The 27,184-nt window shown below is 55.4% G+C and overlaps 2 protein-coding genes across 2 annotated transcripts; one reads left to right on the top strand and one right to left on the bottom strand.

The window, feature by feature from the left end:
• Positions 1-11,332: 11,332 nt before the first annotated feature.
• Positions 11,333-18,321, bottom strand: TRUB2 (TruB pseudouridine synthase family member 2). Its single transcript, XM_058672451.1, has 8 exons — positions 18,125-18,321; positions 17,153-17,284; positions 16,656-16,730; positions 15,738-15,799; positions 14,743-14,824; positions 13,502-13,574; positions 12,749-12,885; positions 11,333-12,050 (listed from the first exon to the last, which is right to left on the bottom strand). The coding sequence occupies exons 1-8, from the start codon at positions 18,231-18,233 to the stop codon at positions 11,812-11,814; spliced, it is 909 nt and encodes a 302-aa protein (XP_058528434.1). The 5' UTR covers positions 18,234-18,321; the 3' UTR covers positions 11,333-11,811.
• A 352-nt stretch (positions 18,322-18,673) lies between these two features.
• Positions 18,674-26,317, top strand: COQ4 (coenzyme Q4). Its single transcript, XM_058672450.1, has 6 exons — positions 18,674-18,959; positions 19,437-19,533; positions 19,968-20,070; positions 24,653-24,782; positions 25,186-25,279; positions 25,754-26,317. The coding sequence occupies exons 1-6, from the start codon at positions 18,932-18,934 to the stop codon at positions 25,929-25,931; spliced, it is 630 nt and encodes a 209-aa protein (XP_058528433.1). The 5' UTR covers positions 18,674-18,931; the 3' UTR covers positions 25,932-26,317.
• The last annotated feature ends 867 nt before the right edge of the window (positions 26,318-27,184 follow it).

Genomic DNA, 27,184 nt, shown 5'->3' with positions numbered 1-27,184 from the left:
TGTCAAGTTAAAAACTGCAGAACCACCTGGGGAGTGCATAATCCAGAGTGGGAGTGGCCTAGAAGGGTAATAGTGGGCTCCTCCCTCTTGGGTTCCCACTCCCACTGGAGGGCAGGAAAACCAGGACAGGGGTCGGGGTAGCTAGACAGAAGGGCACCCAACAGCATGTGTGTGTGGGCTGGATAATCGGGCTTGGTTGGGTTGAACTAGGCTTCAATGCCTATTGACATGTATGAGATCTGAATGGGATGTGGTACAGACTGGACTAGTCTGGCAAGCACAGGAACCAGGATGGGGGCGGGCCTGGTGGGAGTTACTGTGGGTCACTCTGATTAGGCCGCAGCTCCCATTGGTTTATGTAAGGGCTGAGTGTGTGCTGGGCAGAATCAGGCTGGATTGCAACACCCGTTGGTTCCAGTGGAAGACAGGGCTGGAAACAGAGCTAACCCACCAATTGCAACAACCAGCTGATTGGTGCGATGGACTGTATCAGGCCCTGTACTTGCAAGTACAAACAAGAACCTGGTCTGGGTTCACCTCAGACAAAGTTTCTTTAGGGATCCCCTCAATCGAACTGCTGGACTCAGATCCCTAACCATGAAAAGACAGAGGACAGAACAAATCAATCAACTACCCCAGCCATATGTTGGCAGTGAAAAACAGGGCAAACGGAGACTCTAAAATGGACTATGTCAACCAGTGGATTCTGCAGCAATTTCTTCATGCTTGGAATGGTGAGATTGGCAGCAATTAATAACTGCTGAACTATCAAAACCACTTGAGCAAGACCCTCGGAGCATGCCCCACATGGGGGACCCGGGATGGGTGGGAGACTGGGTGGGGCTTCTCGCTTTACCTCCCCCTTTACCCCAGATATAGGAAAAAAAGGAAGAAAAATGTGTGGAAATGATAGTCTTACCCACTTTCCTGTAGCCCTTGAACCTTTATACCCTAATTAACTATGTATGTAAAGATTGTCAAAATATAATAATAATAAAAAGAATAGGCCAGGTTGCAGTACCCACTTGCATACGTGTGGGTCAGGCCTGAGTGCTGGCCAAGCTGAGTCAGCCAGTTCATAGTACCCACTGGCAGATGTGAGAACCGGAACGGATGCAGGACAGGTTAGGTTGGGCCATAACATCAGCCAGTTCATATTAGGGCCAGGATTGGAGGCAGTCCAGGCTAGGCTAGGCTAGGCTGGAGCACTGGCTAGCAGGAGCTGGAATTGGGGGCAGGCTGGGGCAAGTCATATTGCAGCACCTGCTGGTGAATGCCGAGGTAAAGTGGGCCATGCCCAACCGGGCCACAGCATCCACCAGCATACACAGAACCTGGACTAGGGAAGGGGTGTGGTAAGCCTGGTAGGGGAGCTGTGGGAATTCTCCAGCTGAGCTACTGCTCCCACTGATGGGTGTAAGAGGTAGGACTGGGGGTAGAAAAGGCTGGGCAGGGCTAAAAAACCTGGGGGCCATGGACTCAGCATAATAGCCTAATGGCTATATCTTCACTTTGCACTCGCTGGGATCCCAAATGGGCAGCGGGTCATATCCTGGCTGCTCTACTTCCCTTTCATCTCCCTGCTTGTGGACTGGGAGGACAGTTGAGGATGCCCCAAAGTCTTTGGACCCTGCACCAACATAGCAGACCCAGAAGAAGCTCCTGGCTCCTATCATCTTAGCTCCAGTCATTGCAACCACTTGGGGAGTGAATCCGTGGACAGATCTTTCTGTCTCTCCTTCACTTTGTATATCTAAAAAGAAGAAGAAAGAAAAAGAAAGAGGTCATCTCCCATCCCTGGGAGCTGATGCAACCAGGCTACTGGGAGCAACCTTCTCCCCTTCTCTCCCCATTACCTGAGATAGAGGAAGACAACAACAACAACAAAAAAAAAAAGTAATTGTCTCTTCTGCTTGAAACTATACCTCGACCTTCCCCACCATAATCAGTGGTCCACATGGGTATACATCCTTCTCAACCATGTAAACAACATCAAAAACAAAATAAATTCAGAAAAAAAAATTTATTTTTATTGGAAAGGCAAATTTACAGAGGAGAGACAGCAAGATCTTCTCTATACTGAATCACTCCACAAATGGCCACATCAGCCAGAGCTGAGCCAATCCTAAATCAGGAGCCAGAAGCTTCTTTCAGGTCTCCCACGCGGGTGCAGGGTCCCCAGGCTTTGAGCCATACTTGACTGCTTTCCCAGGCCACAAGCAGGAAGCTGGATGAAAACTGGAGCAACTGGAACTTGAACTGGTGCCTTTATGGGATCCCGGCACTACAGGCAGAGGATTAGCCTATCACTGCGCCAGCCCAGGAGATAGATGCATTTTTAAAAACAGATTTATTTATATTTATTGGAAAGGCAGATTGAATTTAAGGAAAATAGGAAAACCGTTCAGCTAGGCCCAAGTTACCTAATTTTTTCAAGCCTTGGATTTTTTTTTTCTTGTTTCAAAAATTTCTGAAACAAAATCTTAGGCTTGGTAGGATGGCTCAGTTGGCTAAATCGTCATCCTGCAAGTACTGGGATCCCATAACGATGCTGGTTCTCGTCCTGACTGCTCTACTTTTCATCCAGTAGTGGATATCCCAGAGCCTTAGGACTCTGCACCCCACCTGTATGGGGGACCTGGAAGAAGCTCCTGGCTCCTGGCTTCAGGTTGGCCCAGCTCTGGCCGTGGTGACCATTTGGGGAGTGAACCAGCAGATGGAAGATCCTTCTGTCTCTCCTTCAATCTGATCTGCCTTTCCCAGCAGTGATAATTAAGAAGAGCACAGGCGAGTCCAGGTAAGACTGCTCAGAGATGTGGGTGTCTGAATCTCCCAGCCATGTGGCTGTGGCTGGGGGATCCACGCTAGGCCTGGCTTCCTGCTGGGGATCCTAGCTGCCAGGCACTGCTGCCAGGCACTGAGCAGATCCTGAGCTTATGGGCGGCAGAGCACCAACTGTGCCAGGTTTTCCCCACTGGCCACCCGACGACAAACTCTGGGGTCTTGTGGGGTAGAATTACTTCCTAGGAACATCCATAGATAAGGCCACTCTGTACGTGTAGGTGAGGAATGAACCCTGAGGACACCCAACGACAGGGCCTCTGTACTTGCAGGTCAACAAGAAGACTGAAACCTGGTGGTTTGGAGGGGAGAGACTGGAAGACCTGTATGGGTCAGACTCATGCACCAGCCCACATGGGAGTCCTGAGTTGGGCTTGTTAGCATGAAACATTGCTGACCACCACATGTCAGTCCACATGAAAGCAAGGGCTGGGTGCCTGTCTAGCAGGGCTAGATCCCAGTACCTGACTGTCAGAAGAGGGGATGGGTCACGTTAGACAGAGCCATGACACTAAGCAGCATGTGAGGGAACCAGATCTGGGGGCAGATTTAGTGGGTGATATGTGGGCCCAAGCCTGTGGAAATACAACTGCCATTGGTTAGCTCAAGAGTTGGGGTGGTTGATCAAGCAGGTTAGCTTAACAGCTAAAGTCCTCTCCTTGCATGCGCTGGGATCCCATGTAGGAGCTAGTTTTAATCCCGGCAGCCCTGCTTCCCATCCAGCTCCCTGCTTGTGGTCTGGGAAAGCAGCTGAGGATGGCCCAAAGCCCTGGGACCTTATACCACGTGGGAGAGCTGGAAGAGGCTTCGGGCTCCTGGCTTCAGATTGGCTTAGCTCTGGCCATTGTGGCTGCTTGGGAAGTGAATCAACGGATGGAAGGCCTTCCTCTGTTTCTTCTCCTCTCTGTATTTCTGACTTTCCAATATACGAAAAAAAAAAAAAAGAGTTGGGGTGGTGATGGGCTAAGCTAAGTGTGACAATGGAACCTACCAACACTCATGAGTACTGGGGCTGAGAATAGTCTGGGCAGGTCCAGGCTGCATGTACAGCCTAAAACAGGGTGTGGTACAGGCCAGACTACAACATTCAACAGCCCATACAAGACCAAGATGAAGGAGTAAGTTATGCCGGGCAAGGCCTAGCACCTGTGGGAATGCATGAGATCTGGGTCTGGGAGTGGGCCGAATGGGGGAACTTGGGAAACTCCCCAGTGGGTTATGGCTCCTACTGGTGAGCACATGGTCCAGGCCTGAGGGTCTGGCAGGCTGGGCAAGGTAGTTCCAACTGTTGGAAATGTAGGAGTAGGTTTTGGAAGGGGGCAGACCAGGCAGGGCCAAGCAAACCGTAGCTCACTGGCAAGTGCAGAAACCAGGCTAGAGGGCAGATCATGCTGGGTCAGGCTGTCACTCGTACAGGTTTGCATGAGCCAGGGATGGGAGCAGACTGCAGAGCCAGGTTCCAGCACCTGCCAGCCAGAGTTGGGACTGGGGGCAGGCCGGGTCAGTCCAGGCTACAGCACCCAAGGGCAAAGGCCAAGACAGGGGAGGGACGATTCCAAACTAGGTCAGAGCAACCACTGACACATGAAAGATCTATGGCTGGGAACAGGCCTGGTTGGGGAGTAAAGGGGTAAAGGGGATGCCCTGGCTGGATCGTGGTTCTCTCTGGTGAGTGTGAGGTCCAGAGTGGAGACTGCTATCTAGTCTGGACATCACTCCAGTATCCCTCGTCACAAGTATGGACTGGGTCTGGGGTGTGCCAGACTTGGCCAGACTCTAGCACCCACTGGTGCTCGTGAGAACCAGGGTAGGTAGGACAGGCTGGGTTAGAGCTCTGCTCCTTCTGAGCCATATGTGAACTATGTCTGGGTAGACTTGGCTGAGCTGTAACACCCCACAGTAAGGGCTGGAATGATGAAGGCCCATCAGGAAAGGCCAGTATTCCTGCTAGGACAGGAGATGGACTAAGTAGGGCTGGCCCATGGACCCACAAATGGGCACAAGATCTGGCACTGAGAGAGGTTCGGATAGAGAAGCTTGGGGAACTCCTCTGTCAGGACACAGTCCCTGAATGTGAGTGCAACAACCACGATAGGGAACAGTCCAGACCAGGCCAGGTAATGGTACCCACCAGCATACATTTGGCACAGGTTGGGTGTGAACCAGGCTGGGCCAGTTTATATCACCCGTTGGTGAATCCGAGCACCAGAACAGAGTGTGGGTCAGGCCAGGATGGGCCGCAGCACAAGCCAGTTCACATGAAGGCTGGGACTGGGGGCTGGCTGGGCTGCGCTAGGCTGTAGTCCCCACCAGCGTGAGCTGGAACTGGGGGTGGGCTGTGCCCAGTCATACTACAGCACCCTCTGACAAATGCCGAGGTGAGGCGGGCCAATGCCAGACTGGGCCGTAGCACCCAACCAGCACACATGAGATGCAGAGGGGGCTGAGGGTGCCCGGTAGGAGGGCTGCCAGGACTCCCCTGTTGGACTACCACTCCCACTGGTAAGCATGTATTGGGATGGGGACAGACCAGTACAGGCAGGGCTAAAACACCTGTTGGTTTCATGTGAGCTAGATCAGAAGCCAGGCTGGGCTGACTGTTCCTACTGGTACATGCACAAGCCAGAGTGGGTAAAGGTTGGTTGGGCTTTGCCACTGCATCAGCTGGCAGATGCTGGCAAGGGGGGAAAATTCTGTCAAGTTAAACTGCAGAATCTAAGGTCTGGGAATAGGAGTGGACCCAATAGGGAAACAGTGGGCACTTCCTCTTGGGTTTCCACTCCCACTGGTGAGCATAAGACCCAGAGGAGGGGGCGGAAATGGCTAGATAGAGTGGCACCTAACAGCATGTGTGTGGACTGGATAATAGGGCTGGTTGGGTTGAACTAGGCTCCAATGCCCACTGACATGTATGAGAGCTGAATGAGATGTGGGGCAGACTGGACCACTCTGCTGTACATTCTGACAAGCTCGGGAACCAGGGCAGGGGTGGGCCTGGTCAGGGTTACTGTGGGTCACTCCAACTAGGCTGCAGCTCCCACTGGTTTGAGTGAGGGTCAAGAGTGTGGTGGGCAGGGTTGGGCTGGGCTGCAACGCTCATTGGTTTGTGTAGAAGACAGGACTGGAGACAGAACTGACCCAGCAATTGAAACCACCAGCCTGTGCATAAGCTGATTGGGGTACCGGGCTGTGCGAAACCCTGTATTCACAAGCACATACAAGAATTAGATCTAGGATCACCTCAGGCAAAGTTTTTTTGGGGAACCCTCCAAGTAAACTGCTGGACTGAGAACCCAACCATGGAGAGAACTGCAGGTTCCACAGTTTGACCATGGAGTGTATGTGTCAAAGCTGAGCCTGCTCAGTGGCTCAGAGCAGTGGACAGCATATCCAGTGCACATGGAGGATATGGCAGTCCATTGGAGCATTGGAGCCTGCAGAGGACACCTGGTACCATAACAGAGGACAGAACTGATCAACTACCCCAGCCAAGTGTTGACAATGAATGTCTGGGCAGAGACTCTAAGGTGGACTATGTCAACCAGTGGATTCTGGAGATCACGCTTTGTAGTGGTGAGATTGACAGTTAAGTCAGAACTATCAAAACCTCTTGAGCAGGACCCTCAGAACATGCCCCACATCAGGGACCCTGGGGTGGTGTCGGGTGGCTGTTCTCCATCACAGGGTGCAGAGGTGTGGGGGGCTGAGTGTGGCTTCTCCCCTTATCTCCTCCCTTCCCCCAGATACAGAAAGAAAATAATGGTCTCAGTCACCTTCCTGCAGCCCTTGATCTTTTGTACCCTAATCAGTTATGTAAAAATAGTCAAAAATAAAAATAATTACCAGAAAAAAAATATCATTTGAGAGCCTGGCGCAGTAGCCTAGCTGCTAAAGTCCTAGCCTTGCATGTGCCAGGATTCCATATGGGAAGCCCTGCTTCCTATCCAGCTCCCTGCTTGTGGCCTGGGAAAGCAGCTGAGGATGGCCCAAAGCCTTGGGACCCTGCACTCCCACAGAAGACCCAGAAGAAGCTCCTGGATTGGCTAAGTTCCAGCCATTCTGGCCACCTGGGGAGTGAATCATTGGATGGAAGATCTGACGCCCTATCTCTCTCCTTCTCTGTATATGTGACTTTCCAACAAAAATAAACAAATCTTTTTTAAAAAAACGTACTGATAGAATTTTTCAGTGAAAGTAATGCACAAGCCTGGAACTCCCTGTGGGCATTGTACATGGGTAAAGGGCCCAAGGACCATCCACTGCTGCTTCCCAGGCACAGTAACAGGGAGCTGAACCTGAAGTGGAGCTACCAGGGGCTGAAGAGGAGTTCCTAATAAACATGGAATCACACCTGCCCCAGTCAGCCTGGAATAGGTGTGGGCCTGTGTGTGTGTCTGCCCCCATGGTGGCTGCGGTGGCGGTTTGGGGCAAGGGGCCTGCCTGCCCACTGGGGGGTTTCCAGTCACAGGAAACCAGCCAGACAGGCTGCACCAGGCCAGACAGGCTGCATGGTATCCATCCACACTCTATGCTGAGGTCCATGGCATGTTCAGGCTGTGGCTTTCCATGGCAGCTCAAGTTACATTGGATGTGGGTAGGGCAGATGCCAGGCACTGAGCAGGTAGGTCCCTAATGTGACTGGGTCCTTAAGACATGGAGACAGACCTGAGAAAACTACAAGATGGAGGTGTGGGCAGTGCTCCTGCGAACCAAGATACACAAAAAGCAGCCAGAACTAGAAGCTGGGAGAGCTGCCTCACCACCCTTGGCCCTAGGACCCCACTTCGCCCATCCTCATCTCCATCTTCCAGCTGCCAGGACCGTGAGGCAGGAGTACTCTTTCAGTTCAGTCAGTTGAGTTTTGCCCAGGAACCCTATTACGACTTCAGGATGTTCCTGGGAAGGGCAGGTATTATGGTGCTGTGGGTGAAGCTGCTATATAGGATATCTACATCTCATAGGTTGCTGGTTCAAGTCCTGGCTACTCCACTTTCAACCGAGCTTCCCAGGGCATCCTGGGAGGCAGCAGTGTTTGGCGATTGAATCAGCAAATAGATGTAACACACCTCTTACAGGTGGATGGAAAATAGGTCTGTCTGGGAGTGGGCGTCAAAGACACTGCTTGGGAAGCCCACAGCTGCTACCAGGGTGCCTGGGTTTGAACGCCAGGTCTACTCTTGGTTACAGCTTCCTGGTAGCAGGTGATAAGTCAAGCACGTGATCTCTGCCACCCGCAGGGAAGACCTTAACTGAGTTTCTCCTTGTGTCTTAGGCTTGGCCCTGCCCAAGGTGCTGGGGGCAGGGTGTGAACTGCAGATAGAAGCATCCTCTTTCAAGTAAATATACATAAATGGGGGGATGTGGGGCAGGCACTGTGGTATTGTGGGTAAAGCCTCTGCCTGCTATGCCAGCATCCATATGGGTGCTGGTTTGAGTCCCAGAGGCTCCACTTTCAATCAAGATCCCTGCTAATGTGCCTGGAAAACACCAAAGGATGTTCCAAGTGTCTGGGTCCCTGCAGCCATTTGGAAGACCTGAAGAAGTGCCTGGCTTCGGGCCAGTTCAGTTCTAGTTACAGCCATCTGGGCAGTATATCAGCAGATGGGTGATCTCTCTCTGTAACTGTCTCTCTCTCTCTTTTTTTTAAGATTAATTTACTTTATTGCAAAGTCAGACATACAGAGGGGAGGAAAGACAGAGAGGAAGATCTTCTGTCCGATGATTCACTCCCCAAGTGACCGCAACGGCTGGTGCTGAGCCGATTCTGAAGCCAGGAGCCAGGAACTTCCTCCAGGTTTCCCACGCAGGTGCAGGGTCCCAAGGCTTTGGGCCGTCCTCGACTGCTTTTCCAGGCCACAAGCAGGGAGCTGGATGGGAAGTGGAGCTGCTGGGATTAGAACCGGCGCCCATATGGGATTTCGGCACGTACTAGGCAAGGACTTTCGCAGCTAGGCCACTGCACTAGGCCTGTAACTGCCTGTTAAAAAGATAAATCCTTACAGTAGCTACTGGGGGCCAGTACTGCAGTGCAGCAGTCAATGATGCCATCTGGGATGCGAACACTGGCATCTTTGTGAACACTGGTTCATATCCCGGCTACTCCACTTTCAATCCAGCTCCTTGCTGGGCCAGCGTGAAGCCAAGAGCCAGGAGCTTCACCCAGTTCTCTCATACGGGCGGCAGAGGCCCAAACACTTGGGTCATCACCCACTGCTTTCTCTGGCGCATCAACAGGCTGTTGGATTGGAAGTGGAGCAGCAGGGTCAGCAGCTGGCACTCATAGGGGACATCAATGTTTCAGGCAGCATATTGACCCACTATACCAGAATGCCAATCTCTCAACTATTTTTTTTTTTAAGATTCATTTATTTTTATTGGAAAGGCAGATATACAAAGAGGAAGATCTTCCATACGATGGTTCACTCCCCAAGTGACCGCAATGGCCGGTGCTGTGTCAATCCGAAGCCAGAAGCCAGGAGCTCTTCCTGGTCTCCCCCGTGGGCGTAAGGTCGCAAAGCTTTGGGCTGTCCTCGACTGCTTTCCCAGACCACAAGTATGGAGCCAGATAGGAAGCGGGGCTGCTGGGATTAGAACCGGCGCCCATATGGGATCCTGGCACGTTCATGGATAGGATTTTAGCTGCTAGGCCACCATGTCAAGCCCTCAACTGACAATTTTTTTTTTTAAGATTTATTCATTTTATTACAGCCAGATATACACAGAGGAGGAGAGACAGAGAGGAAGATCTTCCGTCTGATGATTCACTCCCCAAGTGAGCCGCAACGGGCCGATGTGCGCTGATCCGAAGCCGGGAACCTGGAACCTCTTCCAGGTCTCCCACGAGGGTGCAGTGTCCCAATGCATTGGGCTGTCCTCAACTGCTTTCCCAGGCCACAAGCAGGGAGCTGGTTGGGAAGTGGAGCTGCCGGGATTAGAACCAGCGCCCATATGGGATCCCGGGGCTTTCAAGGCGAGGACTTTAGCCGCTAGGCCACGCTGCCAGGCCCTCAACTGACAATTTTTAAGAACAGCTACAAACAGGAAGACAGTGAGGGTAGCACCCAGAATCCCATCTTCTAGATTATGCTGTTAACGTCTTGTGCTATTACATCTGTTAGGACTGATGAATCATTCTCTATCCATCTTCATTCATCAAAGGCCACAATTTACCCGATGGAATTGCCTTGGCTTCCCTCCTGCGTCCCAGTCGCCACGCCTCTCCATGCCCTGTGTGTGGGGGCGCTGCCTCAGACTCTCCTTGTCTTTGATGGTCTGGAAAGCTCTGAGTCCAGGCTAGGTCTTTGTAGGATGCCCTAGTATGGGAAATCCCTGATGCTTTTCTTGCGATAAGGCTGGGTTGATGGGTTTTCAGGACGAAGGTGATGGCAGCAAAGGGCCTGTTTCATCACATGCTGTCAAGCACACAGGCCATCAGCCAGATGGCTGAACTTCTCTTGGCGCCCAAGGGCTTTGGTTCCTGGCTAACTCAATTTTTTAAAAAAATATTTATTTACTTTAAAGGCAGAGAGAAGTAAAGAAAGACAGGTCTCCCATCTGCTGATTCACTCTGCAAACGACCTCCACAGCCCATGCTGGGCCATGCTGACATGTTCTCCAGGTCTCCCATGTGGGTGCATGTTCCAACATACATTAGCAGGGTGCTGGATTAGAAGTGGAGCAGGCAGGCCCGGCAAGACGGCTCAATTGGCTAATAAATGCCAAAATCCCATATGGGTGTTGGCTTGTGTCCTGGCTGCTCCACTTCCCATCCAGCTCCCTGCTTTTGGCCTGGAAAAGCAGTAGAGGACGGCCCAAAGCTTTGGGACCCTGCACCCGTGTGGGAGAGCTATAAGAAGCTCCTGGCTTGGGACTGGCTCAGCTCTGGCCACTGTGGCCACTTGGGGAGTGAACTAGTGGATGAAAGACCTTTCTCTATATCTCTCCTTCTTTCTGTGGATCTGAAGTGCTTTTCCAATAAAAATAAGTAAATCTAAAAAAAAAAATCAAAAAAAGAGAAAATAAATAAATAAGTAAAAGTAAGTAAATCTTTAAAAGAAATAAATAAGTGACAAAGGCTGGGGTTCAGACCCAGCAGCCCTAAAGGCCACTGCAGGAGGCAGCCACGGCCTCTCTTATCACGGGCAGCGAGCGGGGATGAATGGCGTTCCAGCGCCTCGCCGTGGTCTAACACCCGCTTCCTAGCCAGGCACATTCATGGGGAGCTGGACGGGAGAGAGTGCAGCCAGGACTTGAGTCGGTGCTCCGACACGGAACGCCAGTGTCCCGGGGTGGCCAGCTGTGTCACACCAGCCCCATGTCTCCTCCATGTTTTGCCATTACAATGTAGCTAAGAATCCATCTGCATGCTGGAAGGTAACAATCCTGAGAGTGCACCTGCCGCCTCCCAGGGTGGGATGTGCTCCACTTTGATGCTCATTCCAGGTTGCTGGCAACAGGTACCATGACAGACTGCTGTATTCTTCACCCTGTCCTTTTATTCCTTCCCCCACTCTGGCTGGCAGGTGAAGTCACCTCATTTCCTTCCACCTCTTCAGAGAGGCTGAGCGTCACATCCGGCCATCTGGAACTTTTGGACATCGCATGGGTCAAATCTGCCCGGTGTTTTGGGTCATGTATCTCTTACTGCTTCCTAACAGCATTTCCTATAGCCAGTGTCCGAGTTCCTAAGGACACTGCGCTTACTGCCTAAAGCCGTGTCATTATTTGTCGTCATCTCCACAGTCAAGTCTTCCCTTTTTCACCTGGGCCCAGGGCAGCCAGCTCAGAGCTTCTCAGCTTGGGGTCATGTGGAAAAGCTCCCAGCAGACTCACTTTCCCCAGTCATCAGTTCCGCCTCAGGAGCGCTGAGCCTTCATCCACCTGGTGCCCCACACAGCTCTCCTGCTCTGAGGCCGAGCTCAGGCCCCCGGAGTCCCCTGGCTGGCCTAGACTGGGGAGCGGCTGGGTACCCTATGCTGACCATCTCTGGTTCTTCTCCAGCTCTGCTGCCACCCGGGGGGCCGCGGCATTAATGGCCGCCTGGATGCTGCGGAGGTTCCATTGGGACCGCAGGAGGGCATCATCCAGCGCAAAGAAGCCATCCCGCGTGCGCCTCACTTGCGAGCAGACGGCGGTGGTCTTGAGCTCCAGGCCGATCTCGTGCACCAGCTTTCGCAAGTGCTGCTGCGTCTCGTGCATGCACTGCACCTCTGCCAGGGACACAAGGCCACACGCAGTCAGGAGCACAGCCCCATGACTCCTCCAGCTCAAGACCTGCCCCTCCACTCAACTGCGTGATACCTTTGTGTGGCCCCTCGGCTCTGCAGCAGCCTGGGGCACCTCGGTCTATCAGACCTGCAGGATCCCAGACCCTTCCTGCACCTGCTCAGCCAGACACTGCCCTAGGAGGGACTCCTGCGTCACTAAGAATCGAGGTCAAGTTTAAGAAGGACAGATCTGACACTCAGCTGGCTCATCTGTGAAACCAGGGCCACGAAGCATCAAGAGACCATTTACTGGAGATACTGTACCTCAGGAGTCTTGGCCAGTGCTCAGTGAAGCAGCTCACAAGACCACGACCCACAGGCAGGGAGGGATGGAGGTCCAGAGGTGAGGGGGGCTGCGCCAGGCAGGGCAGAGGAGCCCTGGAGCAGCTGAGCACAGCATCAGATGCTGGGCAGCTCTGGAAATGAGGCACCAAGGAATGACAAGCCCTGCTTGGGAGGGTCTGGCTGGAGTACGGTCTGTGCTCTGTGAGTGGCCAAGCCTGGGAACAGCGCTGGGAGCCAGCTGGCCATCAGGCTGGCATGGGTTAGTCCCGCCAAGGCAGGTTGCAGCTCGGTGATGCCCCACCCCTGCCCCTGGGGAAGGGGGCCCTCTCCCCACTTCACTTTCCTGGGCAACTTACCCAGGAGGAATTCTGGAGGTGCGAAGTGGAGGCAGCGGATGCCACTGATGAGCATCGGAGACTTGCTCATGGGCCGGATTGTGCCGCTCACGGCCATCTCGTAGGCCTCCTGGGACTGCAGGTCCAGGTTGGAGTACCTGGGGAGGAGGAGGGGTTGTAGTGGGCACATGGAGTGTGGGCAGGGAGACACCCATTCAGGACAGGCACCTTCGTGCACCCAGTGAACCCCGCCATCCCTGGAGCCTCCAGCCTCCTTGGCACTGACCATCCACAGCATGGTCCTCCAGTGCCCCGCCAGGACCCCTGCAGGTGCCTCATTCCCCATTCAGTCAGTGACCACAATGCTGTGCCCCTGTAGGTATCTTCCCTGCCTCAACACCCCCGGCTCAGGGCAGTCCCCAGCCTCCCCTCTGCTGGTCCCAAACCCTGCTCCAGTCCTTACTCTTCGCTGCTGCTGCTACTATCCCTGTGCAGACTCAGGCCCCTGGAGTTGGGTGGGGGGTGCCCGAGCAGCCTGCCCTCAGCAACCGGCATGTCCACCTCACTGGTCCTGCGCTGCTCTCCATATGATCCCCAGCAATCGGCCCTCAGCTCGTGGGCATTCTGTGCAGGGCTCTCCACTGCCCTCACCAGCCTTGCCCCAGTTCCCTCTACTCCTTCCTTGTATCTGGACACACCTGTCTGCATCACACCTCTGCCCTCACTTAGCACCCTATGCACCCCAGCCTGCCCTTCGACACCCCTCCCACTTACATCACCAGGGCCTTCTGATGGGAGCCTTGGATCACGGCCAGGATCCGGTCTAGCTTCTCTCTCGTCACATGGTCTGGAGAAGGCAGGAGGGGGGTGGGGTCAGTGCACAGGTGCTGTCTGAGGGCATGTCACATCCAACGGGCTGACTCCTCCTCTTGCAGACCAGAGCAGGGGGCTTAGGAGGGATTCCCGTTGCATAGCAAGGAAGGGAGGTGGGGAAGTCTTGTGAATCGCAGAAAAGCTCTGAAACCCGTTCAGAAAGGCATTCAATGTCTCTAGAACATTCTCAAGGAACTCATGGAGCCCTTGAAGCTGTCCAGACTCCAGGTCAAGGACATCTCCTGGAACTGCAGGTTCAAAGACGTGCAAGGACTCGCCCAGTATTTGAAGTCCGGTCTTTTGAGTCTGCGGTTACCCTGGCCAGGAACCCACTTGCCCACACACAGAAATGGGCAGCCAGATGACACAGTGGGTCCCACTGAGTGATGGCAGCAGCCCAACCATCAGCCCTCCATTGGGATCCCAGGGCCCAGTTGGGGCAGGCACCAACTTCCAGTTTCAAGGGCCAGAGTTCTGGGAGCAGGTGTGGGGACCAAGTGCATACCAGGCTGGGCAGTCCTAGGTCCCTCACAGCTTCTGCCTGGTTTCATGCATGTTATTTCTCTGCTGCTGCCTCTTCTTCCACCCACACGCCCCAGCCCCAGCGCCTGCCTCCTTCAGGAAGCCCCTCCTGGCTTCTGCCACTCCACTCTCCAACCTAGTACCCATTCCCCGCCCCCAAATCCTGGCTCCCTCCAGGAAGCATCAACATGACATTCGCCCCTAGGGCCTTCTTTGGGGGCGAAGGAGAGGCTGTGCCAGGCTGAGCACACCTAGCTGAGACCCTAGTGCCTGGCACCTGGGAGGTGCCTGAGGGGTCTGCCCAATGAGCCTGTGGCTCCCGTGGGGCATTGTGGGACCCAGAGATAAAGGGGAGTAAAGAGGCAGTACCTGCCAGCCGCACATCCGCACGGCTGGCCAGCAGGTGAGCGGTCACGTGGGCCTGCAGGCCCAGGGCTTGTGGTGCTGGGCTTGTCACCGCTCATTAACTGTCTGAGTCCAGCTCTGGGGATGGAGGACTTCCTGGGAGGAAGTGTAACTGGAGGAGGGACAGCAAGCAAGCGCCAGCCATGGAGGAGTCCACAGAGGCCCCGGGAGCCAGCCACCCCTTCCGTCCAGCCCGGGCTCCTGCGGGCCCTCACCATACGTCGTCTTCTCCACCAACCGCCCATCCTCACAGAAGTCGTCGGTGGCTTTGCCCAGCAGGCCACGCAGGGTGTAATCCTGCCAGGTCAGGGCGGGGGAGAGAGTCAGCACTGCCAGCTGCGACCCAGCGCTGGGGTGGGCAGGGCGGGGACCAGAGCAGAAGCTCATGCCCTCAGGGGCTCCCCGGGAGACCCCGGGCTCAGCCCTCAGCAAGCTTCTCTGTGGCCTCCTTCGAGATCACAGGCTGGGGTGGATTTCTGCCGCTGTGACAAAGGGTCCCCCGGCTCAGGTGGGAAGACCTGTGCATGCGCACGCTGGGAGGCAGCAGGTGGTGGCTCTAGTACCTGGATCTCTGCCACCCACACAGGAGACCTGGACAGAGATCCAGGCTCCTGGCTTCGGCCGGGTTCAGCGCCAGCTGTTGTGGCCATTTGGGACATAAATCAGCAGATGAGAGGCCTGTCTCTGTCTTGCCCTCCCCTCCTCTGTCATCCTGCCTTTCAGATCAATAAATTAAAAACTAGGAAAATAAAAGCAACAAAGGTAGCCTGCAAGGGGCGCTGACAGGCAGATGTGCCGATCTCCCCTCTGGGTCTCTCCGGGGCAGCCCCTTGGCACCCACTTCTGGGCAGGTCCCATCGGCTTCGTGCCACCCATGGGGTTCCGGCCGAGCTTCTGCGGCCCATATCCAGCCCTTCTTCTTCCTCGTTCCAAGCGAGAGTGCCTGAGTCCACAAAATTAACCGTGACAACTGGGACACCTCCTGGGTGATAGGGGGTCGGGTCTCAGCCCAGGGCTTCACAGCTGCTTGTTGGTAACCCCAGAGGGAAGCACAGGTCCTCCCATTTCAGAGAGGAGGAAACTGAGGCACACAATTGTGAGTGGCCTGTGCGGGGACGCACACACCAGCTGAGCACAGGCTGACCTCTGACCTCCGGAACACTAGCTTCGGAATCACGTCAGGAAAGAACCAAGAACAGGTGGCCCGTACCTTGGTGAGATGGGCATCGTGCATGTCAGTAAGCAGCCGGCATCCGTGTCCCACGCCGAGCACTGGAAAGCAACCAGCCTCACCTCACACATGGCACCTGCTCCCTGCCCTCACCTCGGGAAGCTGTATCCCACTTCTAGAATATTCCTCTAGGGCTGAAGCTAGCAAGGGGGAAGCAGCAGCCAGCCCGAAGGAGGGGCCGCTTCCTGCCTCTCTGATCCTCCACGCACTTTACAGGAGTGTGATAAAGAAGGTTACGTCTGTCCACCATGCTCCTGGACACCACCACTCTCAGGACTAACAGGTGACCCTGAGAACACAGCAGCTCCAGACTCCAGGCTTTGTGTGTCCTGCTCTGGTTGGGGGCAGGGGCGTCGGCTTGGCTGGCCCAGGATAGATGCTGGTCTCCCTGTCGGGCAGTATGAGCTGCCAGGATTAGAACCCAAGCTCTGGGGCTCGGCAGCGTGGCCTAGTGGCTAAGGTCCTCGCCTTGATCCCATATGGCCGCTGGTTCTAATCCCAGTAGCTCCACTTCCTCTCTATCTCTCCTCCTCTCAGTATATCTGACTTTGTAATAAGAAATAAAATAAATCTTTAAAAAAAGAAAAAAGAACCCAAGCTCTTAGGAGGCTTGCTGTACTCATCCATTCAAATCAAGATGTTGTCCACTGGAGAGGCTGCCATGGGATGTGGATTCCGCACAAAAGCCCTCAAGCCACATCACCCACAGGCATCACGTGGCAAAGGGGGAGGTGCGGCTGTGATGATCACCCTGTGAGGCCCTCCCTCCCACCGATCAGCTCCCAGACCGTGAGGCCTGGGTGGGAAGAGGGTGATGGCAGGACGTGGCTGTCGGGTGGGCTGGGCTCCAGCAGCCCCCTCATCCTGTAGCCCAGGCTCACCTCGACTGCCACCTACCCAGCACGCCAGAAGCCCGGGCATCCAGCCGGTGTCCCACTCCAATCTTTAGGCTGGTAAATGCTGGTCCACAGACTGCAAGGAAACACACACATACACACGGCCCAGGGCCTCTACCAACCCAGACTCCAGAGCAGCCCAAGGCTGCGGGATGAGCCCGCTCCTTGGCCAGAGGCCAGCAGAGTCCATGCCATGACCAGGCTACAGTCTCGGACTTTCCCAGAATCAACTCAGACCCAGGACATCTCAGCTTGCCGTGGTTCACACAAAGGCTGGCCCAAGATAACCTGTTTTGCAGACCCATTGGGGGAGTAAATCAGCGGATGGAAGGTCTCTCTCCACCCCCTCCCCGCCCTTCTTTAACTCTTCCTTTCATATAAATAAAAAAAATAGATCTATATTTAAGGAGAGACTGGGAGCTCTCTGAGGCAAGCCCTGAGTCTGTTTCTGCTTCTCCCCGGAGGCGACACCCAGCATCTGGTGTCCATTGGCCTTACCCAGTGGATGCCTGGTGAGGGTGGGCACGCTGGTGGCCGTGAGGGTCAGCTCCTTGTCTTCACTGCCCTCCGTGGGGCCCAGCAAGAAGCGCACACGCTGTTGGGGCGCAGGGGGCTTCCCAGCATTGAGACCTGGGCACACACAAATGACGGTCTTGCTAGGGTGCAGTCAGAGTTGGAGTGCCAGCATGGGCAGGGGTTGCAGGACAGGTGGAAATGGGGCCCAGGTGAGGGTTGGGGTGCTGCCCTGTGGGGGGCACCCACAGTCCACAGCAGAGGACCTGGTTCAAGTCCCAGCTGCTTGGAGTTTCCAATCCTGTTAACATGTGAGCTAGGGATGGCGGGTGACTCACAGCTCAAGACCTGGGGGTCCAGTTGCCCCAAAAGAAGACCCAAATGGGGCCCGGCGGTGTGGCCTAGCGGCTAAAGTCCTCACCTTGAACGCCCCGGGATTCCATATGGGCGCCAGTTCTAATCCCGGCAGCTCCACTTCCCATCTAGCTCCCTGCTTGTGGTCTGGGAAAGCAGTCGAGGACAGCCCAAAGCCTTGGGATCCTGCACCCATGTGGGAGACCCGGAGGAAGTTCCTGGCTCTTAGCTTTGGATTGGCTCAGTTCCAGTCGTTGCAACCGCTTGGGGAGTGAATCATTGGATGGGAGATCTGCCTCTCTGTCTCTCCTTCTCTCTGTATATCTGTGTTCCCAATAAAAATACACAAATCTTAAAAAAAAAAAAAAAAAACCACGCTTATTAATTCTAGGGCAGGGAGGGGACAGATTAATCAACTGGAGAAGCCAGGCGAAGCCCACGGTTCGAACCCAGGCCCCACTGCTGACGGGTGCGAAGAACCACTCACGAACACCAGGGGAAGATGTGGAGTCATAACCTAGAGGGTCCCGGGACTGCGCCGATGGGCTCCGGGAAAGCTCCCGGCAGGACCGTGGCGGGGCCAAGGGTGACCCGGGGGCTCACCCCTCAGAAGCTGCAGCTCCACCGTGTCCCGCAGGTGCTCCCACTTTAACCCCGGGGGCTTGTAGGCCGCGAAGAGCCCGTGCAGCCGCGCTAGACCAGAGGAGCCCATTCCTTCATGCCAACAGCACGCCGACAGCCTGCATTCTAGGCGGAAGTGCCGTACGGTTCCTCCTCCCAAAGAAGGAGCTTTACCATGGGCGCCGCCATGTTATGCAGACGGAAGTGGTTCTCATCTCCTTGTCTCCGGGTAAATCCTCAGTGGGTGGAGTAAATAAGGCCCGGCACTGAGCCGCAGAGATAGTGCGGTTGGTCTCCTTCAGAAGCTCTTTCTCGAAGTGAGATCAAACAGAGAGCGTCTTGTATCAGTGGAAGCAGGTGGGAGACGGGCCTTGTGGGTGTGCTCCTCATACTTCGTGACAGGACCTCTTTCTGTCCGTGTGACGGAAAGGTAGGGCCGTGCGGATGGAGGCCTTCTGGCCTCTCCGGCGCTCCGTCCCAGGGAAGGTGAGTACGTGAGTCCCGCCCCTTGCGCCTTTCCGCGGACGTCCGCTGCCATGGCGACACTGCTGCGTCGGGCCCTGAGGCCCCTCGCTGGTCTCCGGGGCCAACCGGGTTCCGCTGAAGGCAAGTTGCGCCGAGTTCCCGCGGGAGCAGGAAGAACTTGAGCACGCCTCTGACCTAGACCCGTTTCTTTTCCCTGCAGATGTACGGTTCCGAGTCCTCAGCCATGGCGCTGGCCTGCTCTACCCGGACCACATCCCCACGTCCCCGCTGCAGAAGGCGCTGCTGGCCGCGGGGTCGGCCGCCATGGCGCTCTACAACCCATATCGCCACGGTGAGCAGCCAGTCACCCTACCCTGGATGGATATGGGAGGTGGAGGGGAGGGAGCCTGACAGGCCGCCTGTCCCAGCCGCTTCCGGGGAGATTTTGTCATCCCGGTCCTGGGGACGAGCTCGGAGATGAAGTGAGGGTTTGCACGCACCCACTGAGCACAGCGTCCCAGAACTCCGTGGCTTAGAAAAGCGAGGCCGTTTGTGCAAGGCCACCTGTATAGTGGCTGCACTTGAACCCAACTCTGTACCCAGCTGTGGAGGAGTTGAGATAACGCATGGTGAAAGTGATTTTGTAAGCTGGGCTAACCGAGGCCACCCTACCATAGCACCTGCCTGGATCCTAAGGACTGTCGGTGCTATGTGATTGACTGCGTGTTTCCTGAGTATCTGCATAGCTGAGAGGTAGTAAGTGTATAACTCTGAAAATGTCTTTACCCATGATCACACCTCCCACTGGTGCCCACTTCTGCCCTTTCAGACATGGTCGCGGTTCTCGGGGAGACCACAGGACGCCGCACCCTGAGGGTGCTCAGGGACACGATGAGGACGCATCCAGAAGGTGCCCAGATCCTGCAGTAAGTCCCTCGGGAACCTCCGTGTAGCGTCTTGTTTTGGTCCTGCCCCTTCTCAGGAGTACTTCTCGGTACCCTCCTGTGAATGGCCTTGTGCTCTGCCCACTGCCCAGTTCCAGCGATGCCAGCCGCACATCTGTATTTGTGCTAGAATGCCCTCCGCATTGGGCATAGTGGTGGTTCTGTGTAGTTGTTAAAGGTCTGTCCCAGGTGCTGGCTGTACCCCTCCTGGGAGGTAACTTTGACTGTGGATCCCTGATCACCCCAGGTTGGGCCCCTGTTGGCAGGAGCTACGTCCTCTGGCCTGGCCAGTATCAGGTGCTCTACTGGAGCTGTGGCCACACGGCCGCGCTGTGCCTGCCACCCCGCCCCTGAGCCTCTGGCTTCCTCAAGTTGGGCACCCTCCCAGCACTCACGCCTCACCTTGTGCCTTTCAGTGAGCGCCCCCGGATCTCACTGGCTACCCTTGACCTGCGCAGGCTACGGAGCCTGCCGGAAGGCTCCCTGGGCCGTGAGTACCTCCGTTTCCTGGATGTGAATGTGAGTTTCTGGCTCCTCTGTGTGTGCAGGCAGCGGGCGGGGCAGAGACATGGCACAGGAGTGCCATCCAGGGAAGCAGGAGCCCTGAGCTGCTGACGTGGGCCAGGGTGTTTTGCAGCCTCCTGCCAAGGCTTTGCTGTTCTGCACAGGGCATGCAGACAGGCCAGAGTTTTGTTGGAATGGCAGAGTTACAGAGGAAGAGACACAGGTTTTCCATCCACTGACTGATTCTCCAAATGACCACCACGGCCAGAGCTGCTTTGGATCAAAGCCAGGAAGCAGGATGTTCTGAGTCTCCCGTGTGGGTGTAGGACCCAAGGACTTGGGCTGTCTTCCACTGCATCCCCAGGGAGCTGGATGGGAAGTAGACCAGCTGGGACTTGAACCAGCATCCATATGGGATGCAAGCCTTGAAGGTGGTGAGTTAACATACCACACCACAATGTGGGGACCCAGAAGGACCGATTTCACCTTCTGGCTCATGCCCCAAGTGTCCTCATCGGCTAAGAACAGGGAATTCCATCCAGTTTTGCCAGGTGGGTTACACGGATCTGAGTACTTGGGGTAATATCTACTGCCTCCTAGAATGCGTGTTAGCAGGAAGGTGGATCAGAAGCAGAGGCAGGGCTGGATCCCAGGTACTCCCAAATGGTTTGCAGGTATCCCAGACAGCACCTGACCCTGTTTGTGCCACAGTACCTGCCCCTGGGTCCATCTCCTAAATGCCACACTGGACCCGTGTCCTGGGGCTTTACTGCCCCTGGCCATCAAAGTGTGGCACTTTCCAGTTACAGGCCTGGGCCGCCAGGGCCCTCTCAGCTACTGAGGAACTCACTCATTTAGCACCTGCCATGGGCTCATGTGCTAGGGTGACATGGACAAGGTCCCGGTAGAGAATAAAGTAATAAAAGAGTTTTTCTGTAGAAATCCAGGTTGATTTTTTAATTGAGTACCAAGCATGTGCCAGGCATTGGTTAACCACTGGGATGCAGTGAACAAAGCCTGCAGATAGCCGCTTCCGCAGGGCGCCCGTCGCAGCAGAAGCATGAGCACCAGAGAAAGCAAGGTGACGGGTGAGGGGGTGACTTTGGAGTGGAGGCAGTGTTGCTAGGGTCCCTTCTGGTAGGGTGGCTTGGAAGGTGCGGAGAGCTGCAGGTGGCCAACGTTCTGGGCACAGGGGATGCCCGGAGCTGAGGCCCTACGTGTTCCAAGAGGGAAATGGACCAACGGGGCTCCAGAGGCGCCTATAGGCTGGGCGGCCAGCTGGGCCAGGCCCGTGGGCATGGGGGAAGACCATGTCACAAGAGGAAGCTGTCAGGAGGTTTTAAGCAGGACAGTAACAAGGTCTGATTAATGGGAGCCCTCAGGCAGTTGGCGTGGGCTCCTGGGCGGTCAGCCACTGCTTCTGCCACCTGCACTTGAGTCAGTGCCAGTTCAAATCTCAGTCCTTCCGCTTCTGATCCCGTGTCCTCCCCATGCGTCCCAGGAGGCCACAATGATTGCCCAAGTACCCAGGCCTCGGCCGCCCATGTAGGAGATCCTGTGGAGGTCAGTCTCCTGGCTTCACTGTGGTCCAGCCTTGGTTGCGGGAATAAATCCGTGGATGGGAGATGTCTCTCTCTCTCTCTCTCTGTCATTGTGCTTGTCCCTGCTGTGGGCAGTTGGGAACCACTACTCCTGGTGTTTGTTCCCCCGGCCTACACTCTCAAAACGCTGTGGCAGCATTGTCACCTGCCCTGCTCTGTGCTGTTCGCTTCAGCTCTCATCCAGATGTGAGTTATTATGGCAGCAGGAAACCTCCCAGGGCATCCTATCCCACCTGCCATCCGGGGAGCAACAGCTGCTGAGGGTCCCCTGAGCCTGGAGTCCTGCTGTGTGTTGGGTGCAGCCAGGGGAAACCAGGAAGGGGACAGCCAGGGGAGGGGAGCCCTGAGTGTGGCGTGTCACAGCCTGGAGGTTGTGACTCCCACAGAGCCAGGAAATTGCCAGGTCCCGAGGGAGAGAGAGCACCTTTGTCCCCACAGGGTTTTAGATAAGGTAAGGTGGGGAGGCCGCTCGCCTGTGGCTGGTGCAGCTCCAGAGCTTGCTCATCGTCCAGGGCGGCAGGCCAGCAAGGGAGGAGCCGGCATGGGCAGCCCACCTTGCCCCGCATGACCACCCTGGACAAACCCTGTACTCCCCGAGACCCACCCATCAGCTGGGGTCAGGAGACCCGTAGTCCATGTTGCAGTCCTCCAAGCCGCTTACTGCAAGTGCTTGGGGGTGGCTGCTGGTTTGGGGATCTGATACGGTTCCAACTTCTTTTCCTTTATTTTAATAAGATGTATTTATTTTTGTTGGAAAGTCAGATTTACAGAAAAAAGGAGAGACAGAAAGAGGTCTTCCTTCATTGGTTTGCTCCCAAAATGGTCGTAACAGTAGGAGCTGAGCCAATCTGAAGCCAGGAGCTTCTTCTGGTCTCATGTAGGTGCGAGGGGGGTCTCAAAGCTTTGGGCCATGCTCAACTGCTTTCCCAGGCCACAGGCAGGGAGCTGGATGGGAAGTGGAGCAGCCAGGACACGAACCACTGCCCATATGGGATCCTAGCACTTGCAAAGGGAGGACTTGTTAATTGAGCCATTGCACCAGGCCCTCTGGTTCAGACCTTTTTTTTTTGTTTTTGCTTCAGATCTTATCTCATCCACTTTATCAGCTGTGTGACCCTGGCCAAGTTGCTTTAACTCTCTGAGCCTTGGTTGCCTTAGGGAAACGTGAGACCAGCGGTGGTCTTGGCTGCGTTCCCAGGAGGATAAAGCTGGGTGGATACGTGGAGGAGAGTGCGGGCACATCGCAGGCACCCTGTGAAGGCCACCAGCGCCATGACCACCTCCCACCCCACTTAGTATTTAAAGGGAACTACAGTGGGACCCAGACTGACAGGTGCTGGGTCAACAGCTCCAAGCTCCAAAGACATCCAGTCCCTTGGCCTCAACACAGGTTGGGGCTGGGCCCCAGATCAGAAAGCCTAGGCCATTCCTGCTTTGTGTGGGCATGACAGATGCCACAGAGGCGCACTGGATGAGACCAAGGAGGGCAGAAAAGTGCCCTGATCAGCCACTAGAAATGTAAGAGTGAGTAAATTAGCCAGCTCTACGCTCACACAGCACTGCCCGTAGAAAAAGAACATGGGCCATGTGTCTCACTTGCAGCTGTTTGTGGGCCTGTGTGGTTGCACAGCACATTAAGCCACCACCTATAGTGTCAACGTCTTACATGAGTGCTGGACCAAGTCCCAGCTGATCCAGTTACAGCAGAAGACAACCCAAGTGCTGCTCCTGGGACCCCTGCACCCATCGAGGAGTCTTCATGGAGTATCAGGCTTTTGGATTTGGCCTGGCTAGGCCCTGGCCATTGTGCTTCTCTGGGGAGTGAACTAGCAGATAGGAACTTGATGTTTCTGTCTGTCTGTCTGTCTGTCTGTCCTTATACCGAAAGATATTCCGTCTGCTGGTTCACTCCCCGGTTGCTCACTGTAGCAGAGCCAGGCTGAAGCAGGAGACAGGAGTCCCAGGCAGGTCTTCTGGATGGATGACAGTGGCCCAGCTGCTTGCACTGTTGCTGCTACCCTCCAGGGTCCACATGAGCAGGGAGCTGGAGCTGGGGTTCAAACCCAGACCCTGCAGTGTGGGAGTGGGTGTTCAGGCAGCACCCTGACTTCTGGGCCAGTGCCTGCATCAGAGCTCACGACCATGATACATTTTGTTTGGTATATGTAGCATTAATTGATATTTGTAACTTATTAAGACCTCATATTTCTTTTACTTAGTCTTTGAAATGGACCACATTTTGTACATATAGAATACCTATTGTAATCCCTTGTTCTTCAAAACACAAAACTAAAAGCATTATATTTGCTTAAAAGCTTTTGATTTATTTATGTCAAAGGCAGGGTGACACAGAAAAGATGTTCTATCTACAATTTAACAATGCTTTTCCTACCCCCGCCATGCCTGCAACAGCCGGGGCTGAGTCAGGTCTGAGGCAAGACCCAGAGGCTTCATGCGAGTCTCCGCGTGGGTGCAGGAACCCAAGTGCTTGGGCCGTCAGCCTGTTTCCTAGCTGCAGTAGCAGCAAGCTGCATTGGCTGCAGAACAGCCTGGACTGGAATCAGCACTCTGACATGGGATATGGGTATCACAAACAGCGGCTCAACCCACTGTGCCATGCACCTGCCAAGGTCTATTAGCCTCACCATCTTAAACCTGAGGTGCAGTTGCGTTGATTGTATTCACATTTTTGGGCCCTGGATCAAGGGAACTGTCCTCATCTTGCAAAACACAAGCTCTGTACCCATTGACTAGATCCTCAGTCCCTCTCCCCACTTACGGACTCCTGCAGGAAGCGAACCCGAGGTGTGCTCTGGAGTAAGCATTGGGCTCCATCCTCTCAATTTCCCTGTCCAAGGCTGCGCCTGCTGGCAGGGCCACACCTAAGGAAGTAGCCTGGGCTTTGTGGTGTGAGTGGCTCAAGGAGAGCCCACACGGTGGAGGGGTGGCCTGGGAACAGTGGGAGGAGGAGGTCTAGGGAAGCTCGTGGCTTTCAGAGGGTCTCCCCAGACACCCGTGCGCCCACCCGCTTTGTGGACGACGAGGAGCTGGCGTACGTGATCCAGCGTTACCGGGAGGTGCACGACATGCTCCACACCCTGCTGGGGATGCCCACCAACATCCTGGGTGAGTGAGCTAGGCGGGCTGTCTCACAGGCGGGGGACGGGGCTCTCCCTGGCACCCATGCCTCCATGCCTGACCCCGCCCACCCACCGACTTGGCACCTCACTTCCTGCTCTGCTCGAGCACGCTGGTGACATCTCTGCCACACATTCCTCTTCTGCATCCCCTCTGTCCTGTTTGGCCCCCCACATTGATGTTGTAGTGCCACACAACAGGGCTGTCTCGTTTATCTTGACCAGCCTCCCTTCTCTGAAGCCCCCAGCTCCTCCTGCCCCCACTCCCAGGCCTGTTGGTAACTCCTGAGTCCCATGCATCTGCCCCAGGGTGTCCCTTCCTGCATGCCTTTCCAGTAACCTCGGGTCTCCCCCTGGCCCTGCTCACCTGCCACCCCATCCATCACCCCCAGGGGAGATCGTGGTGAAGTGGTTTGAGGCTGTCCAGACCCGCCTGCCCATGTGTATCCTGGGAGCACTCTTTGGCCCACTCCGGCTCAGCACTCCGTAAGTGTTGGAGGGGCTGGGGACCGGGTGAGACTCAAGGCTGGGCTCTCAGGAAGCGGAAAGGGTGCACAGACCCCCCTGTGCCAGCCCTGAGGGCTTTCCAGGAAGCCCTGGTGGTGGAAGGTGGAAGGAGTGGGGTGGAGAGGTGAGAACAGCCTGGGGCAGGTGTCTCCAAGACCACAAATATCAATGGAAGGACCAGGCTTGGGTTAATTGTTTCTGGAGTTCTTTCCCATCTTTACATCTGGGCCTGGGCATGTTTGGGATCTTTGTGTTTGGGCATGAAATGTACCTTGGCTGACTTCTGTTTGTTCCGCTGGAAAGCGGGTGTGGTGACCACATCCTCTCAGGCCTCTGTGGGGGTTAACTGATAAAATGTCCCTTGCCTTTTGGGGCTGTGCACCCCAGAGCCTGTGGCCGAGATTGGTGGGTGTCGGGGGCACTAATGTCTTGCTTCCCTCTGCTGCCTCACAGGAGCCTGCAAGTGCTGCTCTCGGAGCTGATCCCCTGGGCAGTTCAGAACGGGCGCCGTGCCCCGTGTGTCCTCAACCTGTACTACGAGCGGCGTTGGGAGCAGCCCCTGGGCGCTCTGCGGCAGGAGCTGGGCATCACGGCCCCTCCCCTGGACGTCCGACGCCTGGGCCAGACCTGAGCCACCGAGCCGCAGGGTCTGGCCCGCCTTGCTGGCCCCTGCTTCCCTCCCTCCGCTCCTGCCTGAGATCCCCAGTCCCTTACCCTTGGACATCATTTATCTTAATTGTTGCTATCAAGGCTCAGTGGCCTCAAGCCTCTAGGGCCAGGCCAGGAGGAAGGAGGCGGAGGCAGAGGCACAATGGGACTTTGAGGGGAGCCAGGAGCCACCTCTGGTGAGGATTGGAGATGTCTCAGGCCCAAACTCCTGTGTGGCTGGCTCCTCCCTGTTGGCCAGTGGCCTCCACATCCTCTCAAGGAGGGCTGCCCTCAATCCAGGAGCCTGAGCAAAGGGAGGTACAGGGGCCAGCCAGTCTGCCAGCAAAATAAAAGCTCGGATGGTCCACACATCTACTGGCCTTCCCTTGACTCAGTGCTGTGTGGGGCTCCACAGCCGTGGCCACCCGCGCTTGCCTGCACATGCCCTCTGCTCTGGCCACAGAGCAGCTGTTAGACTTGCACTCCTGATTCCCCCAAGTTCCAGCAAAGGAACCCCCAGGGGGCCCTGTCATGGGGGCCCCTGAGGTGGCAATGAGAAAGGGCTCCAGGGACAAGGGTGATTTATTTAGTTGGACAGAGGATGAGACAAACAAATGTCCTGTTCTCAACACAGTGAGGTTTGGGCAAGGCTGAAACCAGTAGCCCAGAACTCCATCCGTGTTGCCAATGAGGCCAGCAGCAATCCAAACGCTTGAGCCATCACCTGCTGCCTCCCAGGGCCTGCATTAGCAGGAAGCTGGGCCGGAGGTGGAGCTGGGCCCTGTGTACAGGCACTGCACTAGGGGCTGCGAGTGACCCGCCCTGCCTGGGGAGAGCCAGATGAAAAGTGGAGCAGTCAGGGACATGAGGTAGCATACATGTAGAATGCTGTGCTGCAGGCAGTGGCTTGCACTCGTCACTCCACCACAACACCAGTCCTTTCCATGAATATTATCTGAGCATGTGTTGAGACCCAGTTGGAGTTGGGGAGTCTTAACAGCCAGAGGCTTTCCATGTGCCTCATGTGAGCTGGGAGCCCAACCGGCTTCATCTCCCTTGACATCAGGAGGCATCCGATGTGCAGGAACACTGGGATTCCATAGGGAGATCCGCTTGCAGCCTTGCATCCAGGCCTGGGAGTGAGTTCAGCAGGGAAGCAGAGGAGACAAGGACTCACACCTATGTGTGATGGACATTACATCAGCAGGACAGCAGGAACTGGGGAGGCACCTGGTC

The sequence above is a fragment of the Ochotona princeps genome, chromosome 14 (assembly GCF_030435755.1).
Source record: "Ochotona princeps isolate mOchPri1 chromosome 14, mOchPri1.hap1, whole genome shotgun sequence".
NCBI lineage: Eukaryota > Metazoa > Chordata > Mammalia > Lagomorpha > Ochotonidae > Ochotona > Ochotona princeps.
This window is presented reverse-complemented; position numbering and strand designations above follow the sequence as displayed.